Source organism: Vanessa tameamea, chromosome 12 (genome assembly GCF_037043105.1).
Source record: "Vanessa tameamea isolate UH-Manoa-2023 chromosome 12, ilVanTame1 primary haplotype, whole genome shotgun sequence".
In the NCBI taxonomy this organism is placed as follows: Eukaryota; Metazoa; Arthropoda; class Insecta; order Lepidoptera; family Nymphalidae; genus Vanessa; species Vanessa tameamea.
Genome location: NC_087320.1, coordinates 5,775,857 through 5,793,925, shown reverse-complemented (window position 1 = coordinate 5,793,925; position 18,069 = coordinate 5,775,857). Strand labels below are relative to the sequence as shown.

General features: G+C 28.9%; 1 protein-coding gene and 1 long non-coding RNA gene across 2 annotated transcripts; both read right to left on the bottom strand.

Annotated features, from left to right (window-relative positions):
* Window positions 1–1,035: 1,035 nt before the first annotated feature.
* Window positions 1,036–2,001, bottom strand: LOC113393000 (uncharacterized). The gene is made up of 2 exons (XR_003368454.2): window positions 1,782–2,001; window positions 1,036–1,656 (listed from the first exon to the last, which is right to left on the bottom strand). It is a non-coding gene; the product is annotated as an uncharacterized LOC113393000 (long non-coding RNA).
* Window positions 2,002–5,112: 3,111 nt separating this feature from the next.
* LOC113392990 (proton-coupled folate transporter-like) lies at window positions 5,113–16,240 on the bottom strand. Its single transcript, XM_026629671.2, has 9 exons — window positions 15,834–16,240; window positions 15,488–15,716; window positions 14,447–14,740; window positions 13,250–13,402; window positions 12,120–12,312; window positions 10,825–10,926; window positions 10,397–10,534; window positions 9,674–9,757; window positions 5,113–5,478 (listed from the first exon to the last, which is right to left on the bottom strand). Exons 1-9 carry the CDS (start codon window positions 15,875–15,877, stop codon window positions 5,165–5,167), a joined length of 1,551 nt encoding a protein of 516 aa, XP_026485456.2. The 5' UTR covers window positions 15,878–16,240; the 3' UTR covers window positions 5,113–5,164.
* Window positions 16,241–18,069: the final 1,829 nt, after the last annotated feature.

The following is an 18,069-nucleotide window of genomic DNA, read 5'->3' as shown; positions in this document are numbered from 1 at the left end:
AATAGGTGTGTTTTAAACTCAAAATTGTACTATCAGTTAGGAGACCAGATCGAAAACCAAAATTATTTTTTGGGTTTCAAAAGTTTTTGTTTAATTGACATTGATAAAAAGTATAGATTAAATAAATAATTTATTAGTTATGACTTTTTTATTTAATGTACATATTTATATACATATATACACAATTTGTTTGATATACATTTGTCAATGTTATAAATTAATATATTAAGCTTTATTTACAGTAGAATGAAATGTTACCTAAAAATCACGTTTATACTTCACTTATATTTAGCCCAGAAAAATGTGAAAGAGATAAAGCAATACATCATACCCTATCATCAGAACTGATCAGATTAACAAAACTGATAAATTGAAAATACGTAAATAATTATTTGCTTAGATATTAAATAATTATTAGATTATCTGTAGAGACTGAAAAAAATCCATCTCCGTTAATTTAATAAAGTGTCACAAAATATAGAAAGCTGGATTTGGATTTAACTATAAAATAAGTTTTTGAACAGCAGCATTACAATACTGTTTTACATAATATCACAGATTAAAAACAAATATAATTTTTATTGATATTTAATATTGATATTGCAATTGACGTGATTGAAGTTACAAAATATAAATCTGGACTGATAATAATTATTTGATAAGATGTTCGGCGAAATTCTTTGTAAATTAAATTATTAAGTACTTAAATTAAAACTGTTTAGAATTTATAATTTTTAAGCAGATAGTTAATATAATTTTAATATGATTTTCTTCAAAAAATATATCCCTTTTTAATTAATTATTTAATTAATTCATTTTATTTCTAAACAAAGTATTGTTTTTTTCTCATTTAGAAAACAAAAAAATAAATGGTTTGAATGTATAAGAAATACTTGTTAATAAAAAAAAGTGCTATTTATAGAAGACATAAAAATGGTTATACTATATTAAATTAAAGAAGTTAAAAAAAAAAAAAGATTTATACGATTAAATTCGAAGTGAGTGTGCTATATCTAATGAATGAAACCACGATAAATATTTTAAGACTAATTTTATTATTGTTATTTACAAAAATATTCCTATAATTATTTAATAAGAAAAACGTGACTTGAATAATATTCGAATGTTTTTGAAGAAAAAATATGATGATTAAATATTACAAATACAATATGCATTTATTGCAACATTATCTAGTTATAATTTAATTTCTAAAATCAAAACACTTATATTAAAACAAATCACCAATTAAGGATTAGTCGAATCATATCATAAATTTTAAACTTAAAATTTAGAAGATTCGATTATAATTCTTATCCATTGTCAATCGCCAAAATTCGAAAGGAAAATGGTTATTATAATTAAATCGTTAACATTATATGAGATTCCAATGCGCTATCATCATATTTTGTAACTTTTTACTTGAAGCATGGGTCTTGGCGGGTTTGCGGAGTCATTTGATTTGGGTATGCAGTCCTGAGAGTTGAGACAGACATGAAGCAAGCACTAGGCTGGAACTGCGGAGGCGCTGCCGGTGGGCCAAAACATGGTCCCATGTTGTAGGCACGACGAGGTCCATATGTATTCTCTAATGGCGCTGAATATCTTCTGTGTGGGACGCCACATGTCATCATTGGGTTGTTCACTGGGCGCTGCATTCTGAAATAAGAAAATAATAATTATAAAACTTCTGCTAACCATATAAGGTCTTGTAAGATTAATTTTTAATCGAGAAAATATCAACAATAAAATGCGAAAATAAGTTGAGGTATATAAATACTTACTTGTATAATATATTACTGGGTTAAAGTAGTGTAATAACAAAGATTTATGACAGAAAGTCAAACAAGCGATGTACAGTTATTAGCAAATCACCAATCTGTTTATGAAGAATCTAAATCGACGGCGGTATTTATACTGATTCTTTATCAGTTTTTTTTATTATCTGATGGTCAATTTCCTTCTTAGGTTTATTTTTAGGTATAGCAATTCTATATATGGAAATTATATTAGTCGATAACATCACTTGTTCTAAAAATAAAATAAAGTTATGATATCAAAGATAAAATAATATCGAAATGTGATCGGTTAACAAAATACGGATCCAAAATTTTCATCTTTCATTTATTTATAGAGGACAAGCTGAACCTGCGGCTTTATCCGCGCGAAATTTATTAAATACAAACTTCCAAACCCCGTTTTATCCCCTTAGGGGTGGAGTTTTTATAAAATCCGTCCTTAGCGGGTGTCTATACCCTATACGAGACCTACCTGCCAAATTTCAAGTTTGTATGTGTTATTGTTTCTGAAATTTCGTGAATAATCAGTCAGTGGTAATTCGCTTTTATATATTCACACTTTGATCGAATTTGTCGCATTGCAGTATCATTGATTGTAAGGTGACAAGCGTGAAATCTTTTGCTCTGTGATAAGTACAAAATAGCAACATTTATTTAGTCATCTGATATTTGCATTTCGCCATTTAAAACATTTATTTGCATAATTGTGTGCAATTTAATATAAGCGGGACAATGCATGAGAAATATATCGACAGACGGTCATATCAAAATGATAAAGAATCATCCTTTCTCAACATGAAACCTTATCAAAACCACGTAAAGAATGAGTGAACCAAACAAACCAAATGCTCGAAACCTTTCTCTATTAATTGGGTTATAAATGAATTAGTTTTACGATTACTATTCCTTTAATTTAAATAACGTTTTATAACGCGATAGTGCGGATTATATTAAATCTTATTATACTTATCTGATAGTGTAATCGAAACCAAGTGATATTAATACTTTTATTTATTTTTGCAAATAGCTAAAAAGCAATAAAAAAATACTCTAAAATAAATATTTTTGATTGTTAAAAATATTTATATTTTTGCAAATTAGCATTGTTTAAGAGTATATCCATACATTATTAAGTAATATGTATGAATTATCCATACCTCTCGACAGTGCGATAGTCAAACTAATAAAATGTTTTTAAAAGATGAAATCAAATACTGTTGCAAAAAAAAAACTACTTTCAAGCATACATAACACCTCTTCAAACACATTCCGAATCAATCCGACGAAAAATATCGTCTGAAATCTACGACTTGTAATGCAAAATCAAAATCAAATCAAACATTTATATTGCACATAAATAACATATTTAGATTTTTTAAATAAATATGGTGTCAAAACGTAATGCCGTTTGGTAATAAAAACGTAAAGGTCCACTATAATATAAAGAAAAAAAAACATATGAAAAAGACAAGATGCGCTAAGGAAACAATAAAAAAAAAAAGGAATTCAACCTTAATTCGGGTCATAATACGTGTTTCGAGTTCCTTAAGATTATAAAAGTTACATAATAAATCGCTTAATATTTCATCGTCATCGGTTTAAATACAATTGAAGATGAAATAAATTGAAAAATAATAATAATTCAAACAAAATATTTATTAACTATGAATTACCAAAATGTATTTAAATGAACATATCGATGTATTTTGTCATGTTAACGTTAATATGCTTTACTTAATTTACACCACAAACATAAAATACAGGAATCTTAACATAAAAAAATATATAAAATAATACTAAATATAAAAACCTAAATACCTAAGTATACTAAAAACCTAAATATATAAAAATATGTCATGTGTTGTAGAATGGGCGGACTTATTATTAATTACCATCTCTTCCGGACAACCAAATCAATCACTACAAAACAAAACAATATATTTATATCAAACAGTTATTAAGATGATCAAATATAACGCAAACAATATTTAGTATGAAAATAAAGTACTTTGATTTTTGTATCATATCAATAAAAATAAGTAAAGTTATCTATGTCTAAATCATTGATTTTGTTGAAGCTATGTAGAGTCTATTCCGTAAGACTCAAGAACTCAATAATGATAATTAATACGTGTATTTAAAAACTTGACTATATATAACATAGTATAATCTAACAAAAGTTTATTCAAAAATGTACTCATGTATGTGATGAGATATTTTAAAAGAACCGGTACAGTTGCTAATTACTCGTTGAAAAATGGTATTTCTCTTTTTTCTAGACTACTCTGCTATCTATTCATAGTGAACGAGGTCAAGCCTATAGGAGAGATGCCTTTTTAAATATTTTTGAGTACACGTCGCCGTGTCCGTAGTAAACGATAAAATATACATAAAATAAATATATTATTTAAAATATTAAATATACATGTAATAATGTATAACAATAAAAAAATCAAATACCTACTAAGCTTTTTTTATTGTCAGTCAAAAATTGTATTAACGTATAAGATTATGGATTAATTTAAATAGTATTTTCCTAAATAATTAATTAAAACGATTTAACAAAAGCATTACCTATTAAAGTAAAATCTACAGTGTACCAAGTTATCATTCCTCACAAAAATTTTCTGAGGAAATAATAACTTGGTATTTTAATTGTTCTGATAAAAAAATAACAGCTAATTGTAAAATCGGCCCATAAAATACTATACCAAACACAGATTCGGATTTGGAAAAGATCACACTTTTTTAAAATAGAGCGTTTATTTTTCGGTCTCTGATGACGTCACGCGAGTCATTTATAGCATTCATAATGCAAGCAGCATCGTTTTAAAACTGTAGCTAGAAATATAAATGTTCTTTTAATATGAAACTTACTTTGTCTCTGCTTGTTTGCATTGGTCTGAATGCCGTACGGGCCAAATGTTTTTCAAACAAATAGTCATACATTAGTGAAACAAAATCTGATATTTATGCGAGATAACTACCAATGAAATGGAACGTCTTCGTTAACTTCATCTTTATAGACCTACCGTTTATATTCTAGCATTGATATATGCTTCATAAGCTCCTATTGAAGATTTCGCATATTTATGGACAGAATGACTTAACACCTGCACTTTTAAACATAAAGTGAAATAGGTGGTGGCAACTAGGTGTGGGTGGGTGTACTCCAACACGCTTGGACGGGCGGCTTATCTAGCGTACTTAAAGTCTGTGATATAGAACTCAAATATTAATATTATGTTTTATATAAAATATTAATGTAATACAAAAAGTGATTTAATTTAATTATATGTAAAAATAAAACACATAGTTTATAAAAATAAATTTAATGCGATTATAATAAAATATGAATACATTTCTATCTATAAAGGGTTTTTTGTATGGGCGCTACTGGCCTCTTTGTGTATGAGATCCTTATCTTTGGTATCTTCAGTGCTTTTATCAATAACCGTTAAAGGTATATTCTTTTCTTGTTGTATACTACTATCTGGTTGTATATTTTGCAGTCTTCTTGTTATTAAGTATGAAAAGAGTTGTAATAAAGCTAAAATGACGCCCGGAATGAGCCAAGCGTCTGATAGAGTCGACACAGTTCTTGCATAGAGCAATGAATACAGGGGCGATGAAAGGGTTTGCGTCGCCGATTCTAGTGCACCTAGTATGCCGTAGATTTTACCTGGAACAAAATATACATTTTTTAAATAATTTATCTAAGTTTTGCGTCATGTTCTAAAATAGTATATCTAGATGTTTTGTTAGATTTTACAAAGACGTTTATGATTGCGACGATAATAGACACGGTGTAGAGAATATTCCACCGACGTCAAAGAAAATGATTGAATGATTTCATCAGATAACATTATATCTTTGTAATATGTTGTCTACTTGTAAACATAACCAGATTTATTATTTAAAACAATTCGATTTTTTGGTATTAATATATTATATTTATAACAAAAGATAAATATATATAATAATAATAGCAAGAGCATTCTTGCCACCATTCAACAGGGTCATGATTTATACAGTAACAATTTTTAAAATTTTCTTTGTATATAGTTAAGGACTTAATGTTAATAATTCTTATATAAATAAAAGTTATAAGTTTTATAATATCATAATTTAAAAATACATTAATTAATTAATTCATCATTTGAATAGACATTTTTGAGACGAATTATAGTCAGTGGATAGAACACGTGGATCGAGGATATCAACTCAAGCGTAATAGGATAAACTTTAAATAAGGGCAAGTTAATTCGTGTGTTTAATACATCTCCTGTTTGCTGGTAAAAGAAAACATTGTGAAATTGTCAGATGAAATTCTGTCACATACATATCTATCCAACAAACCATTAGTACTGGCTTTGTAGAACACATTAATGGCTCAAATGTTCCATTAATGTGGATTTTAGTTATTTTACTAGAATCTAAATCAAATTAGACTTTTATTTTAAATGAAAGTTAATATAATGTAAAGTTGCTCTTTTCCTAATCATTTTGCAATTTGCAACAATCATATCTTGCGTATCAATAGAGGCATTAACATTTTATCATAATATCACAAGTGTACTTCAAATTATGTATAATTCATAATTGATCAATTCATATTCCGAAATATAGGTACACACACACAGGTACACTCAAACCATATAATGAGAACGATACCATCGGTTATAAATTTAAATATATTTTCTACAAAATCTTATTCAATAATATCAATAGATAATGAAGATATCATCGGCGATACAATCAGTAATTGAAATTAGAGTTATAAATAAAAAAATAACGATGATGAAATTTTAGTAATGAGCTCACACAAAACAAAGCTGGTGATTTCATGTAAAATTCGACGAAATTTAATATTATGTAATCTATATAAGTAGTTGGGGGTTAGTTTGCGACCAAAAATTATGATGCATTCGTGAAGGCAAATCTTATCTATAGTGATAGAATCGTACTACAGAAATATTGAGGTCCACATCTCGAAGTATGATAGCACATAGCATGCAAATTCGTTAATAATAATAATTATTGCAAACATGAGTTTGCCTTTGTGGTTGATGCCTCGAGTCTCGAGAAAATGTAGAAAATCGAAGAGACAAACATTAAGGGCTCTACAAAAGTAAATGATCAGTGTGAAATATGATCAACCACAGAAAATAATCTCTCAGAAACGAAGACATCTTCGTTATCAATTATGATCGCTTCTAAAATGTTGTTATTCTTTAGCTTTTTGCTGATTTTTTACTTATAATCATGCTGGCAAAATCAGATATGTTTATCCAAGCAGGCTCTTGCCAGCTCTTTCAAATACGACTTTACATGATTACATTAAATTTAAAGCTACTACCGGTTCGGAATGTTGATTTTACCGAGTAACTCTTTACAGTAAGTACTGAGTTCCGTGCCGGTTCTTCCAGCAGTGCCTTATAAATCAAAATTTTCATAACGTACGACTTAAAAGCTAAAGCTATAAGTATTTAAGGAATTCATTAACATCAGTTTGACTGGTGATTTTCTTGAGATCCGTTTAAGATCCGTTTAACGTCATTTTTAGAACAACTATATCACTTCAGAATGTTATATATGTATTACACGTAAGTTTAATAATATCGACAATCGATAAGTTAAAAAAGTATAGTCTATTTTATATAGCGACAAAATTTCTTATTTAAATACGTTGTAAAATACATTTCTTTTAATTTAGTTGCGGAAACAATACACAAATAATCGTTACTTTTGTACATATTCCATGACATATATCGTCATGACAATTCTCATTTTGCACAGCATTTTAATGTAACCTGATTCTTGGTATTATTAGTTAAAATAATTAAAACTCGTTGGAACATTTCTTAAACACCACAAGTACAGAATTAGTCAAGATTGGATCATAAGAAGATATACAAAAAGAGAGATTAACACCATGAGATGTTGAATTTTATAAAAGAAACATATTGTCCTGAAGAAGAAACATAACATAGTTGAGGTACTTTTAAAAAAACACTGAAGCATATTATGATAATACGCAAAACATCATAAATTCTCTATAAAAGATAATCATATTATTTTTAGAGTATGTACCATATCAGACACTAAGTGCGCAATTATCAGCGTTGGGCGTTATCACTTAAAGCGGAGAATACATAATATTACTGCACACTCTAAATAACTCTTATTATATTGACTACTGCAATACGCACTACGTACTACTAACAGTAAAGTTAATTTTTTATTAAGTCCGGTGCGGGGGGAAAATTTCAATAATTATTACATTAAAAAAATATACCAGTATTGGATTAGATTATATAAAAAGTGTATTTTTTTGTTTTTTTACTTTAATTATAAATCTATACACCCGAGTTATCATAGTTAGCTTAGTATATATAAAAAATAAAAATAACATTGAAAGTATATTATAATGTTATAATTATAGTATAAACAATCAATAATATCTATCGACTTCTAAGATGACAACCATCAGGTGGCCCATTTGCTCGTCCGCCAACCGATATCATAAAAAAAAATCAAAGATTAACTCCTTTCCAATTACCTATATACCTATTAATATGGGTTTTCATCGAATTTTGGTTGGTTTTATACACTCCAGTTAAATTATGAAACTATCAGTCTTTTTATAAACGTCCGCTTATTTCTGTCGTTCTGCTTTATGCCTCTCTAAGTCTATTTACATTCAGCGCCACAGAAGAAGCCACAAAGCCACGTTTTTGTAATGGCCTTTGCATTTGTATATGTGATACCGTGATGTTGGCGGCCAGGAGTACCGCAATTCTTATAAATGTTTTAGTATTTATAATTCAGATAAGCACCACGTGAGTTCTACATACACGTCCTATTAATTGTACTATTTGAGGACGTAGCCCATAAGTGTAAACCCAAATGTTTATAACAGTAGAGGACGATCTTGATAAAAGCGTTTATCCTATATCTTAAACTTTTTTCTGAGAAATTAAAATTTCTACAACTTGATTTTAAATATTTTTACTACAAACACAGACAGACAGAGAAAAGCAACTATGTTTTATACTATTTACAGATAGATACAATTAATTTAATAACAGAAGTTATATACATAACAATGACATGCTCGTTCATTGAAAAATAATCCGCACAATTATAATTTATTTTTAGATCAGTGTTAATATATCAATGAGGAAAATAACGTATGTATAATTTTAAATACCTGAATCAATAATGATTCGCGTTTCTATAGATTTAAATGACGAAAAATCATAATATTCAGAAATAGAAATTCAGTATTTATTACATTAAAGCCATATTTAAAGAATGTATTAACTATAGGGAATTTTGTTTGCGAAAGAAATGCAACATTAGTGTAGTATTAAAAAAATTATGCCTATTTAGGTATTAATATTATAGCGCGAATTTGCATTTTTTTTAAATTATTTTATGTTATGGCAAGCTCGTCTTGTTTGTTACCCACTCATCACATATTCTATCGCCAAGACAAATATTTCATGTATAATAAGGATGGATAAATGAACGAATGAATCTAAAACGGTGAGGCGCAACTAATAATTAATATTGTTAATTTGACATAAAACAGACGAATTAATGCAATGGCTAATCCTTTTTTATGGATATGCACTCGTTCTACAACTTCCTCGACGTTTATAATTAATGTTATGTATGAAAAACTGCCTTAAAAATTACTTAATTAAAATTGTAGGACCCAATTTAAATACCAATAAATATAAAATGACTATTTTTGTTCGTGCCTTTTCCAATATACGTGACATCAGTATACAAGTGTAAGATGATTAAATATCTTTGAATTTATTTTAAGGTTTGGGAGCGTTTTGATATTTTGTTTAAAGCAACATTACCTTGTTCGGTGGGCAATATCTGTTTGTTCAGTAACGGTCGCTGCACAACCTGCGAGCCTTGAGATATGATTCCGATTCCAGGAACTGAAAGAAATAATCGAATTCATTTTTAATTAATAATAGTAATTTCATAAAAAAAAATAATCTGTTAAAAATACATTACGAATTTTTAAAGTAAATATATTTTGTATAGTTATTAGAAAATATGTACACTAAGGGTCAAACATACGATACGACTTCGCATCTTGGCTCGTTGCGACTCGTGTTGAGAAGACATACGAAGTGCATCGTAAAAAATTACAACACGAAGTTGCAACATACTACGATAATAACACAAGCACGTGACAACTCATTGTGCCACTTGTGACAATTTTGAAATATTTTGTAACAACATACCATCTTCTGGTATACCAATAGCCCCAAATAACAAAAGCCACAAAGTTTCTTAAAAGTGAGGAGAATTTTGCCCAGCCGTAGGAAATAAACTGCAACTTTTATATTCAAAAAATCTTTTACTTTAATAAATTAATCTAATGGGTAAATGGAAATAGGTAAATGAAATTATTGCAACCTATAAATTATCTTTAAATTATCTATAAATAAATACGTTTTAGAAAATATTCATAGTGGTGCGTGTGTGGCTGTGTGTTTTTTATATATATGATGGCTATTATGTAGATTCATAGAGAGAAGGAATTTTAACCACTTATATGAAATACTTACTCAGAAAAACAAACAAAGTAGTTGTAGCTGCAATAAGAGAGCAAGTGGCGAGCATGTAAGACACGCAGCTCAGGATACCAACCATCTCGTCGGATAAACGTAGACGACGCTTCAGAACATTGAGTATAAGTAAGGTTCCTATTAAAAAAATACCAAATATTAAGCAGACAAGTAAGCAATCATCTTCGCCTAAACATTGGAACCGACGTAGGAACCATAAGCCATAGACACTAAAAAACATCTTATTCCGTGATTCTATTGATTTCGTCTTAATCAGTAATATTTATTTACTAAATCCCTTTTTTTAATTATTTAATATTGAGAAGATTATTTTAATTAATTGTACGTCATTTAAAATTTATCGCTGTAAAGTTATTAGTGGCATAACTGTACTCTTAGATTATCTATATAGAGTTGTATGTACTTACCAATAAAACTAATTGTATTTCTGTAAGCGAGGAACGATCCGAACATAACATCATCCCAGTGGAACTTGTACCTGTAGTACATGTACGCCAAGAGTACCTCAGCTAAAACATAAAATTAATTGATCGTGAACAAATACTATTGCATCAAATATATAGTAACATAATATTTATTCGGTATAAAAAAATATTCCGCTGAATATAAATGCAAGGGAAAATTATTGAAACTAGAGTTTCGATGTCGGGGAATAATTTTTTTTATTCCTTTAATAGGTGATTTTAATCTTACGATTTCGTTATTGAGTACAATAAAAAAAAAAACAAAACAAATTTAAACGAATTTCAAAATTACACGAATTTAAAGATTATATTCGATATTATTTATGCAAAATAAAGCTTACGGAAGCATACAGGAAGATGTGAAATTATCATTGTTAACCATCAAAATCAACAAGTTATTTAGTTTTTAAAACGTAATTATAATAAGAATCATATGAATCTTCTATCTAAAATCTAGATCAGATTATATAACAGTTATGTAAAGTGGAAATAAATAACTGGTAAAAAAAATTGTATTTGGATTTAGTGAGTATATTGTTAATATACTCTCGTAGGTAATTAAAGTATTTTTATCAAAAATAATTAAAGATCACATAGAGTTAAAAATTATTGTTAAAACTCTAGTAGTAATACTCTATTTAATTCCTTTAAAACGTCGTTAGTAAATAACAGTTGTACATTTAATCAGCAAAAACAAATAGTAAAATATCAGTAAGTTACATGCAAAATTGACAATAATAATTATAATATTTAAAGGATACACGCATCAAAATTGCGTATTACCGTAGGACAGTACTGTTGTCAACATTTCACGAATGAGATTAAGTGAGTTCTTACACAAAACAAACATTAATAATTTATTGATAAAATAAGTATGAATGACAACCTATGCACTACATAAAATAATTATAATAGGTCGGTTGCTTTAAACAAATATAATTTTTCCGTAGCTAATCGCTTTACTTACTGTTTATGGTTTTTCGCTTTACAGAGGTATTACAAAAACTAAATAAATTTATTGATTCAATTACATAAAACGATTCTATCCATAATTATTTTAGTTAGCGTGCGTAGTTGATATGTTTTTATGATTTAATATTCGGGATTGAGTTATAATTTGACGAGTTCACACACTAAAATATACCCATACAACGATTAGAATTATTATTGATATAATGATTAATCATTTATAAACAATACTTAAACAATACTAGGATTATCAATTTGAAATATATTACCAGAGAGTAATACCCTGTCTCCAAGTCCCACTATTAGCATAAGAAGGATAATGATTCTCTTGTTGCCTTCTCGTTTTCTTAAAAGGCATTGTACTGCATTCAAAGGAAGTCGCCAGTTGAACACAGATACTCGGTTATCACGATTAACATTAACGTCTTTGACCATTATTATTACATAAATCAGGGATGCTAGCTGTGAACAAAATATTAGATTTTTTAATGAAAAAACACATTCCGACACACATTAAAATTATTGTATTGACGATATACATATTTGATATTATTGTCATTGTCACTGAGTACCACTACTATATGAAATTTAATACTATTTAAGTTTAACGACGTCAATGTAATATGTACTGTTTTTATTTGAAACTATTGTGTTATTATTATTTAAACACTAACAAAATACATAAACAAAGATTTTTGCTAAATTAACTAATTAACTAAACATAATCTTATTCTATATATTTTTTGTAATATTATTTTTTTATTATTGTATTTGTATTGAATAATCTGTAATTGTATTGAATAATGTAATTTATGTTCGAAATAGAGAAACTACTGAGTTTCTTGTCGGTTCTTCTCATTAGAATCTACATTCCGAACCGGTGGTAGCTTTAGATTTAATTTAATCATGTAAACTGACGACTTAAAACTGCTACCAAGAATCTTCTTGAATTTCCTTTTTGTTTTTAACAATTTGCTATGAAATGTGTAATATTTTTGTGTTTACTTTGAAATCCACATAAACGTCCTGTTTATATATTTTGACTTCGACCGAAAACTACAACAACCATTTCAGTCAACCATTACTACAGGTAGTCTTGTTTTCTGTAGTTACCCTATCTCTGGAGTGTTTTATGACACCCAAACGCCTCGCTTGCTTTGACAAAACTTTTCATAAAAACAGTGCCAGCTCCGGTTCGGTTTAGTTTACATCAATATCCTAATTTTGAGGTTTTGTAATGGATGTGGTATCAATAGATAATTTTCTATACACTATATTTACTAATGGTAGGGTAATGTAAATGTCCAAGTCAACAAAAACCAACAAAATATTTGACTCCAATTGAGTATACATACTGTAGTATAGCATTACGATTAGGTTGAGTAATTGAAGCAGTTACCTGCAGCAATAAAACAAGAGGGAACACACCGTAGAATCCAAGGTGTCGGTAGAGTTGAGGCCCGCTGACGGAACCTACCACATGAGCAATTTGTATAGCGGCTCGATGTGTTCCCATTGTACGAGTCACATCACGACCGCTAGCGTGACAAAGCTGTAAATAATTAATTTTTAATTAAACTTTATTTTGTAGATATGACGTCATTAATATAAAAAGAAACACACGACCAAAACTTTTAAACAAAGTCCCAAACTTTGGCCAAAAAGTTTTTTTTATCAGACTGATTAATTTATTTAAAATTCTTCTAATTTCGATTAAAAATAAAACGATATATAAAAAATAACAAAATATGTATATGTTTCGTTGATATAATCAAAAACTAAAAACGTGTACAATTTCTTTGCAATACAGCGGCTACAACTTGACGTATTAAGTTTCCAGTGACGTCATGAAGTCTAAAACAGTAAGGATTCTCTCACGAATAATACTTTTGAAATAAAAAATTCTGGCAATTATATGTTTTATAAATAATAACGACTTCGTTTCTTATATATTAATTGTAAAAAAGAATTTTGTTGCAATATATTTATTTTTACAAATTAAGCAAAATTTTTTACAAAGCTAATTAATAAAAGTCAAACAACGATATATTTAACAAATAGTTGCTCTGTGCTTCTAATCAATATACTTATCAGCTAAATTAATTTAATATAGGTACGTTGTATGAGATTATGAGTCATATAAACCATATTTTTACTTTATATATACAACACAAACTCTCGATACTCATATAAGTGACTAAGTGCGATAGGTTAAGAAGATAAATTTCAACACAAAAAGTAGGTAATAAGCGTAAAATAACGAGTATTTAAGATTCTAAAATCTTCTTAAAAAGATTCCTCATACCATGTATGTATCAGATATAAAGATGTATTTTAAAAGTTAAATATCGCAAAGCAGTGTACACATATTTGATACGTGTATGAGTCAGAGCACGAGTATATATATATATATACATACAACTACATCAACCCGAGGAGTGAGAAGAGGCAGTTTTAGTTATGAAACGTTTTTATAATATATCTTTTAACAACAACGCTTTTGTTATTTGTTATTTCATGCTTTGCACTATTTATAATTTTACTAGATTACTTTGTAACGCTTATAATTTATTTTTAAAAAATAATTATAACTCACATCGCCTATGTGACTGAAGGACGCTGCTAATAATAAACCGAAATTGCCACCAAGTGATATGGGGATTTGAACAGCGTAAAGTACTTGTGTTGTATTAGCACCAGGGAATGTAAGCATTAAAATTACTCCTGTGGTCATGACGCACATTCCCAGTAAAGGTAAGACGAGTAACGGCTTCCTTCGTCCGCTGCAGTCGCTCCATGGACCAACAAATAACAAAACGATCGTGGAAATTAATAACCCCACGAAACTTCGACTCACGTTGATACCGGATACAACAACTTGACTTTCTGCCTGGAATTAAAAATTTATATTGTACTTAATATATTTTGTACAAAAATATTACGATTATATCAGACGTATGTTATGTACTTCCAATGTCCCACGCTTAGTCACAATTTTTATATATCTTCAATAAATTCTTTGACATCCAAAAATGTCTATATATGAATGACAAAGGCAAAACAGATCAGGACATTGTTCTCCTCTCTTTGTCAACCGATTTCATTTTTTATTATTATTGGCATATTTTACATTTACATATTTTCGCCTCAAATTTTGAATAATGATTATGTTCGAATTTCGGCACCTACCCGAACTACTATTAAATATAACTAGATATAGTCATCGTTCGGTTTCGGTTTCGAATTAATATTTAGGTCACTATGTATATGGAATATTTTAAAATAATTCAAAGCTGTTGATAAGTCTAGTCGTATAATATAATTAATGGTAATTAATTATATTTCTCCCCTCTCAACAATAAGCCCATTTTAAATATAAATGATAATATAATCTATTGACATATCTTTTTTTAACGATTTCAAATCAACCTTGTACAAAGATGACTCGTTTAATTTATCACCTTAAATAGTAAGTAAACACAAACTCGATTATCAAATGTCCTTAGACATATGTGCTTTGTGTAATTGTGTCATTTAAACACTAGGAAATGGAGTATTTCCGCTACCGTATCCGTTTATGTGTATAGATAAAAAACATTGAACTGATGATAAAATTTATTATTGTCAGGCGTTTTACCTCAGCCGATCGGAACTCCTCTCCGACGCCTTTTTCACAGATCTCGATCGGGTAGCCCAAATCTACACTGCAAGCGGTTCGTAAGTAAAAGTTTTGAAGTGAGGTTTGACCGAGATTGATTGCTATCATAGCACCAACTAGCGCTGGTTCTAAAATGATTCGCCATTTGTGTGTTTTTTTGGGAACTTCTTCATTCGGACATGCCGCTTCACTATTAAAATTTGTAGACCTGAAAATATATACTAATAGCAGGCATGTTTCATAATCATCTCCGACAAACTACCCTTCAGTTTTCATATATAAAGAGAATGAATTCGGGGAATACAGTAACAATATTACAACATACCTTAATTTTTCTAACTCCTGGAGATCTAAAGAACTTTCAGTCATAATTTAATTTTTTATAAAAAAATATTATAAATATTGTACATTTCATTAATCACACACAATTTATTAGTATTAAACTAATATAGATTTCACATCACAGCTATCATTTCACGAGGCGTGTTACCATTAACGTGTTGCTTCGGCTAATGTCAAATGATAAGATAGTGTCAGTATGTTTGCATATTGGAAACAATAAGAACTGTTGAGTTAACGAATAACTCTTTGAATACGACTCGTTGTAGTACAAGAAAGATGCACTGGATATAACTGGTGAGATATTTGCTCAGCCAACCGAAGAAGCGGACTCAATTATAGCAATTGCCAATGATAGTAGGCATTCAACCGGTATAACATGTATGGATTGAGCCGTTGCGTTGCAGGTTATTGCGGCTATCAATGTAATTCACGCAGTGTCAAATGCTACTTTGTAGATTAAATCCAGCAAAAGCCTCATATTAGATATAAGCGTCTCTATAAACTATTTTATAATAATATATATTCATAGAGCTCATGAATGAAACACACTTGTGATAAACTAGTTCAATTAAAAAACTAAAAAATCTTTCTATAGTTCTTTTATGAGCATTATTATCGTTTTTAATATCTTTAAAAATAAGGAGTGCTCCACCAAGATAACAAATATCGGTCAATGTGGCTACAGCATTATACTAATCAAACTGAAAATGATTATTGTATATCTTAATGGCTCATATCATTTTAGATCGGATCCTACGTGAGTAATATCACATAATTTGAAAGCTTGCGTTAAGCAAGTTGAAACTAAACAAACATCTTTACAAACAAGTAACAATATATTATCTAGATTACATTACACAGTTGTAAATGATTTCTTTTTTAATTTAATTGTAATTATTATTATAAATCAACGTATGATTTATAATAATATTAAAATTATATAGATAATATATTTTTTAAGTTGGCTCATATTGTTAATGTGAAATTATTTTTTTGTAACTTATATTTTATAATTTGAGTCTCGATATGTTTACGGTTTTTTAATGCTCAGACTTAGTTAACTATAATAAAGGGATGGTACGCAATATACCGAATCAATTTTCGCGGATTGTATTTAGCGATTAAAAATGTTAGAGTTGAACGCAGTCAACGAACGACATTGTGAATTGCTCATCAGGTTTGAGTAATGTACTGCCTACATATTCAAACACCTTTGCAATATTTTCACGGCCGAAGCGTAGAGCTAGCTCTAAAATAAAACAGTTGAGAATCTCGTCCGGCGGTCGGCACGCGTGAGCCGCCAACGTTACGCGTATGTTACGTTGTGTAGTTATCGCATCTGGATCTGATAATCGGGTGTGCGTCACATTTTAAGATGTTTATTTAACTTCTAAAATGATAAATGCTTAAAATGGAAAAAATAATGTTTACTTACTGTTTAATGCTAAAACTCATTTAATTGCATTTGAGAGATGTTAGATATTTTTCATGCTAATTAGATATTAATTTAAAAAAAAATTGAAAGGTTCCGTGCTGTAGAATTCTACAAGTTAAATTGGACGAATTTCGACCACACGCAATACAAGTTATTATAAAGATATAATTTTTAATAAAAATTTATAGCTGCCTGAACACTCCGTGCTGCTGGCAATTACACCTGTATGAGCAAGCTAACGAGTTTACTAGTGTTAATTATTGCTATCTGTTCTGTAGAACGAGTTTAATACACCTATTTTGAACACACATGCGGTTCTTTGGCAAATTAGCCTCTAAGGATAATGTTTACATGTAACATTTTGCACTGAAAGTATTAACCCTACGTATCGATGTCTTACTTTGTAGTCTTAATTTAGTCGTGCCGAAATATTGCTCGCAACAGACAGCGTTTACGTAGTGTAATTTCGATTAAAAGTGAACGTTACAGTGATCGACTACATTTCAATTGAGTTCAAATGCAAGTAATTGTAATCAAGTTATTGGATTAAAATATATATAACAAGTAACGGCATGAGTACGTTAAGTAAACACATTAGAAAAAAAAATACAAATATTCATCATATTTTTTTTTTTTAATATTATAAATTGAGTTCCACAGACCTGCAACTCTTGACATTTCTTATAACATCTTAAAATCTAGAAAAAAAACAGTAGGTATTATGAAGAGAGTAAAAAGTAACTGTGCTATATTATGTTGAGTAGCAAATTTAATGAAAGTTATA

Coding starts and splice junctions, on each gene's coding strand:
- LOC113392990 (XM_026629671.2), bottom strand. CDS start 15,877: ATGACTGAAAGTTCTTTAGATCTCCAGGAGTTAGAAAAATTAAG. Junction 9,758..10,396: donor TACTTTGTTTGTTTTTCTGA/GTAAGTATTTCA, acceptor TATTTCTTTCAG/TTCCTGGAATCGGAATCATA. Junction 5,479..9,673: donor GATATTGCCCACCGAACAAG/GTAATGTTGCTT, acceptor ATTTTGTTCCAG/GTAAAATCTACGGCATACTA.